This window comes from Octopus bimaculoides, chromosome 18 (assembly GCF_001194135.2).
Source record: "Octopus bimaculoides isolate UCB-OBI-ISO-001 chromosome 18, ASM119413v2, whole genome shotgun sequence".
Taxonomy (NCBI): Eukaryota; Metazoa; Mollusca; class Cephalopoda; order Octopoda; family Octopodidae; genus Octopus; species Octopus bimaculoides.
In genome coordinates, this window is record NC_068998.1 from 48896652 (window position 1) to 48903123 (window position 6472).

At 33.9% G+C, this 6472-nt stretch overlaps 2 protein-coding genes across 4 annotated transcripts in view; one reads left to right on the top strand and one right to left on the bottom strand.

Annotated features, from left to right (window-relative positions):
• Window positions 1-6472, top strand: part of LOC106877747 (uncharacterized) — a 260355-nt gene that overhangs the window by 64199 nt on the left and 189684 nt on the right. The window lies entirely within an intron of this gene.
• The window catches only part of LOC106877837 (uncharacterized), a 22592-nt gene continuing 17275 nt past the window's right edge, over window positions 1156-6472 (bottom strand). For all 3 annotated transcript variants that reach the window (XM_014926886.2, XM_014926871.2, XM_014926878.2), the window contains exons 3-6: window positions 5331-5455; window positions 4694-4884; window positions 3367-3492; window positions 1156-2698 (exon numbers count right to left, since the gene is read on the bottom strand). In XM_014926886.2, coding sequence (XP_014782372.1) covers window positions 2681-2698; window positions 3367-3492; window positions 4694-4884; window positions 5331-5455 — 460 coding nt within the window. In that variant the 3' untranslated portion in view covers window positions 1156-2680. The remainder of the gene's footprint in view (window positions 2699-3366; window positions 3493-4693; window positions 4885-5330; window positions 5456-6472) is intronic.

Genomic DNA, 6472 nt, shown 5'->3' on the forward strand with positions numbered 1-6472 from the left:
ATATGGAGAGAGAGAGAGAGAGAGAGAGAGGAAATAGATAAACTGACAGATAAAAAGGCTGAGGGATGGACGGATAAATCGACTGTTAGATAGAAGGACTAACAGATAAATGAACAGATAGATAGACATAGCGTGTCTCTGTTTGACAGATACAGCTTCTGTCTCTCAACGTTAGACAAAAGACTAAACACCATTGTTGTTCTCTTTCTGTTAAAATACGCTACTTTTATTTAAATTAATGTGGAAACCAATGGAAGACTTATCAAAACAATTTTGTCGTTTTTATATCGGTGCTTGAAACACAAATTAGCATGAGATTTTCTCGGAATACTTTAATTTAATTTATCAGAAGGTTTCTTAACATAAAACCAAGGGCGGGCTCAGACGAATTAGTATCAAAGAAGTGCCGTATTTAAATTTATCAGAAAAATTTGCAAACCAAACTTTTTAAACCTGTAACTGCATTAACGATACCTGCATAAAAGGATGTGCATGGTTTAGTAAAGATTGTGGTTTCAATTGCTGACCGGGCATTGTGTTCTTTAACAAAACACTTCATTATTATATTTATTATATCCCTTCATCGGAGATGGTGTGAGAGGATGGTTAAGCAATAGTTAGTTGAGATAAGATAGGAAATAGAGAGTGAATGTAGAGATATTGTATTTGTAAATCCATTGTTCAGGCAGAATGGTATACATATAATAGTGTAACCATCCTCTCACACCGTCTCTGATGAAGGGATATAATAAATATCCTGGAAACAGCTGTAAGACCTATTTGTAAATGTTCTATATTATACACAGCCTTGGTTTTTTTTTAAATCTCATTACGAAAAGTAAATCCTTATATTCACACGCTGATATATGACCTACGTTGGACCCCTTATTCATATAATCACCAAACTTGGAGCTTAACCTCTGGGTCTAATTGACACCACCATCGCTCATAACCTATCTCTCTCTCTCTCTCTCTCTCTCTCTCTCTCTCTCTCTCTCTCTATATATATATATATATATATATATATATATAAAGCACACATACAGACACACACACACACACACACACGTATTTATGCATTTTTTTCTACTTTTCTTTCAATCTCTTTCTTAATTTTCTTTCAATCTCTCTCCTTAAATATGTGAGTGATAGAAATTTAAGATTTGGCAGCGATAATGGTTTATTTGCGTCAAATGGATATTTCAGATAATACCTCTGTCAAATGAAGATTTTAGATAACACAGTTGGAATCAAAACTATTAATATTTATACTTATTATATAATTATTTACAATAATTTATGATTATTATAATATAATTAATTTTAATCATTATAATGCTTTCATTGATCACTTTGAAAAAAAAAAAAATTCTGGATAAAATTTGTTTGTTGTCAATAACAGTTTTTGTAGATAAGAGAGGCAACTCTGGACTGATGTTCCACCGCCAAACTTAGACGCCATTCTTACAGAAATAATGATGCTAGAATCACGAAGTATATAATATATTTGTGAAAATGTGGAAATTTACCTTATTTAAAGAAATGAAATCACAAACGTTAATTTTTAAACACGTCATCTACATGAGAAAACAATTGTTGATATAGTATCAGAAATCTAATAAAAAAATTTATATGGTTGAGTAGGGACATTATTTCGTAACGTAGTATTATATTCACCCTTTTGTCATCTACAGGAGACTACTACCAGTATGTTTCGGTGTTATCAGCCCTCTCCAGCGAGGAATATTTTACACTGTACATGTAGTAGTAACGAGGTTATCAGTAAATACAAGTAGAAGGTTGTAAGTTTATGTTGTTTTTGTCCCTCGCCACATAATCATTTCTAATTAAAATTTTGATACTCATTATATTAAATATATGAATGCTAACTTAACTATGGTTAATCCAATGGGATGGTGTCTCTGTATAAAGTAACCTCACCAAATATTTTAAAAATTACTTTAAGTGAATTAAGGACCCACTAATAGTTTTTTATAGTGAAGGACCCCAGAGGAAAAGTCGACTCTACACCCAGCACAAAAGTGGAAATGTTTTCCCTTCTGTTATTATCACAGTGGAGGTAAATTGCTTAGTGGTTAAGGTGTTGGACTCATGATCGTATGACTGCGGTTCGATTCCTAGACTGGGCGATGGGTTGTGTTCTTGAGCAAAACACTTCATTTTACGTTGCTTCACTCCACTCAGCTGGCGAAAACGAGTAATTTGAAATTGACCGGATTCTCGTCCAGGAAGTGGGGAATATTTACGCCAAAGAATCCGGAAACCGGTCTTCTGATCTTCTGTCTTGGGAACGACCTTTGACCCTTTTGTCTTATCACATGTGGTTCATCAGTTGTTGTTATGGAAGACTACTCATGACGAAAACCCCTCATTTGACCTACATCGATGAACAGGTGCAATATAACTGGTATAACATTGGGAAATCTGCCTGTTACAATGAACAACCATGCTTATTGGACGTCCTTTGTCTGAGTTCTTTTGTAAGAAAAAGAACTTGTCACAACCACTTGAAGGAGGCAAATCCTTGTGGGTCGTAGATATCACTGTTCTCAACAATAGTCGGTGAGGTACCATCTCTTCGGTTTTCTTCTCTAGAACTTTCTTCATTCGGTCTTTCAGTCAGCTTATCTGTCTCATCGTTGAAGTCTGTCGTATTTACTTAATTCTTCTCTGGTGTCTGAAAGAACAAAAGAAAATGTGGTGTTTATATGTTAATTACATATTAAGCATGGCTATGTCAACCGGAAACATGACATCTGTATACTAAAAGGAATAGTCTACAAAATGGTTACTATAAAGTTTACAATGAAGTTTATAAACTGTGTAGAAAGTAACATACAAAAACACTACAAAAATGTTAAGAAAACATCTATAATTACAATAGGGAGTCTAAAGAAGAATGATGCACATGCGTATACAAGAAATTGCTACCTTATCTCCAAATTGAACACAAAAGGTGAGATAATAACATGAAAAGCGTGAAGAAAAATGACACATTACAATCTATAAGTGAAAATATAACGAAATCTACAGCAATATTACAGAAGTTATAGCAAAAAGGGCAAACATAGAAAAAATGCAGGGAAAACCAGCTAAGATAGACCAAAATAACACTATGGAATGGTCAAGAAAAGGATCTACACAGGAATCTCTAAAAGAAACGGTCTTCAAAAAGGAACACAGGAACACAATGGAGTCAACAGAATAGAATAGCTTGAGATGTGCAAAAAAAAAAAAAAAATGGAAATAGTTCACAACATTATGTCAAAGGTATCTAGAAAATAATTTAAATTTTACAAAAATATTGTATAGTAAAAAATGCAAAGACAGGAAATGAAAACCTACCCAGTCACCATTTGAAGTGAAATTATCATGAATGTATGTAACAGCATGCTGTTCAACTATATTGTCACTACTGAATGAAGGGTAAGCAGATGTATATCGTCGACAGATTTCAAATACTGCAACTAGCTGGAAGAAGAAAAGACAATATATAAATATGTGTTACATGAGGTCTCTCCATACACTTTCTGCAACTTTGCGTAGGCTTCTGGGCAGGTGTCGCCATAACAACAATCACCCGATACGCACCTTCCTTCCAAGCACTGCTGTAAATAGCAGAAGTGAGCTAGAACGGTAAAACTTAGTGCGCATACAGAGCAGAGTTCAAGGAGCTTCACTCTGAATGGTTTAGCTTCGTTACTATAGCAACAGTTCAAATACTTATTGATCAGACCTCGTATATGTATATGTACATCTATCTACTTATATAATAATAATAATAATAATAATAATAATAATAATAATAATAATAATAATAATAATAATAATAATAATAATAATAATAATAATAATAATAATATATCCTGATAATTTATCCTGATCACACTATTTATAGCATTATCACGCGTTTGAGAAATAAATTTATTTTTGTATCTTACAATACATCTCAACGCTTCTAAAAAAGAACAAACTTTGTTTGTTTACTTTCATCGTAAAGTTGACTTTAACGTTAGCGTCTTATGAAGCTACATTTATAAGTTCTAAAATTGCAGAAGAATTCGTTGCTGGGCAGTTTAGTTTAATGGTAAAACACTTGACATGTAATCACAGAGATGTGAGTTCGAGTCTCATGGCTGGCCGGCAACGTATTTTTCTGCATTATATGGATAATTTATCCTGATCACGCGTTTGAGAAATAAATTTATTTCTGTATCTTACATATATAAATAGATATATATATATATATAAGAAGCCTGTATTTCCTCACACTGTTCCACCAGACCTATGCTGTTTGTGTATGTACATGTGTACGTGTTTATGTATGTGAGTGTGAGACAGATTGAGGGGAAGAGAAAGTGAAAGCGAGCGAATCATTTTAAAGTGTGTTAATTTAGAGATTATATAGACCATTTAAACAAAACAAAACGAAAAAAAAAAAAAAACGATTCTGGATAAAGAATCAGAAGTATTTTGTTTTTGGATTTGGTTTGCAAGAAGTATAATATCTTATTTATACACTAAGCGTCTAACAGTTCTAAAGGAGGATAGGAACAGCAGCCTTTAATTTTGAATTTTAAAAAATTAATTTAAAATGGGACATAAGTGTAGATGTTATAAATTTTTCGTGACGTAATATGAAAAATGAAAAAGGAGAATAGATTGCTGTTACCTGTAGACTTCGTTCTGTAATGTTTGATAACAGTTTCTTGGCAGCCTTTTTGAAATTATCATATTCAATCAATCTAGATTCGTATTCACGAACAACGCTGTTGGTATTGTCACGATATTTTCCGTCCAATTCGTCACCCATCCGCATTAAGTTGCGTCCAACTCCCTGACAGTTTGATACATTTAGTTTAGCTGATTTAGGAAAACAATATATTAGTAAGAATGTATGTATGTATGTATGTCTGTAAGTATGCATGCATGCAAATAGGTATACACATATATACAGAAAATAAAATGTACTAGTTTTTGATTTTTTAAAATTTATTAATTCATTCCTAAATATGTAATTTCAGTCAAATTGCTGCAAAATGCAACATTATACGTTCCAAATATTGGTTATTAATGTATAGAGCATTGACTCTGTTAATTTATGTGTCTATAAAAGGTGCAGTTCTCCATTTGTTTTATACAAGACTTCACAGTCCACTGGCCGTGCTGTTTTAAATTATAACAAGGAAAACTGGATATATAAAAAAAGAAGTTAATTATAAAAGATACCCTCAAAAACTCTGTATTGTGTTCTTTAGGATATTTGTCTTTGTATCGACTCAGTAGAACCAACAAGAAGCGTAACTAACCGGATTTTGCTGTTGGGGAGTCAGCTTCCCATTCATCGTAAGTTGAAGTAAGTGCATTACGTAACTTTATATATTCCCGTAGAAGTTCTGGGGTGTTTCCGACAATATAGGCTGGCTGAAGTATTCTGGAATAGATATGTTCAAAAATATCATTCTATATCTGTATGTATGTGTACACATACATACATACACACATACATACACACATACATACCCTGAAATCTTACCCAAAGAAATTGCAAGACTCTACCGTAACATAACATCAGAGGAGAGGATGAATGCATTCCAGCAGAAGACCATGCATGGATACGTTAACAGAAAGCTCCAGGGTGATAACAACATTGACAACCAGAGAAGTCTATCGTGGACAAACAATCGGGTCACCAACTCTCACTTTGAAGGGTATGCCTTTGCTATTCAAGAACAAGAAATAGCAACCAAATTCCTAATAAACAAACGGGACAGAGAGGCGGGCAAAGCGCCACAATGTAATAACCGATGCAGACTCTGTGGAATCAGTATCGAAGATATCACACACATCATCAGCAGCTGTCCAAAAATGTCATCACGGTATTACCTACCTATGAGACATGATGTTGTGGCCAAGACACTGTACAATGAAATCCGCCGACAGGATAACCCCGGGGCTAAGTAGATGAAGACCCATATGAGGTAGAGGCCATTATCACTCACAATATAAAAGAGTATTGGTGGAATGTCCGAATAAAAACCTCAATAAAATGCAGACATAATAGACCGGATATAGTAATCTGGGACAGAGGAGAAACAGTGTACAGTAGTAGAAATCAGCTGTCCTGCGGATGTCAACATCACGCTAAAGCTTAGAGAAAAAGAGAACAACTACGCCGAGCTACTGAGAAATTTGCAGATACTCCACCCAGACTACAAGTTCAGATTCATACCCGTGATTGTTGAGGCATTGGGATATGTAACGAACTGCCTCAACAAAAACCTGGAAAAATTAGGGTTCTCAAAACCTGAAAGAAAAAGGCTGATTAGAAGAATACAGATTCAAACCGTCAATGGAACTGTAAAGATATGTAAAACTTTCCAAAAGTTTAGCACATAAATACATATGCATGCATCTAGACATGAAAATATATACATAAAAACGCATCCAT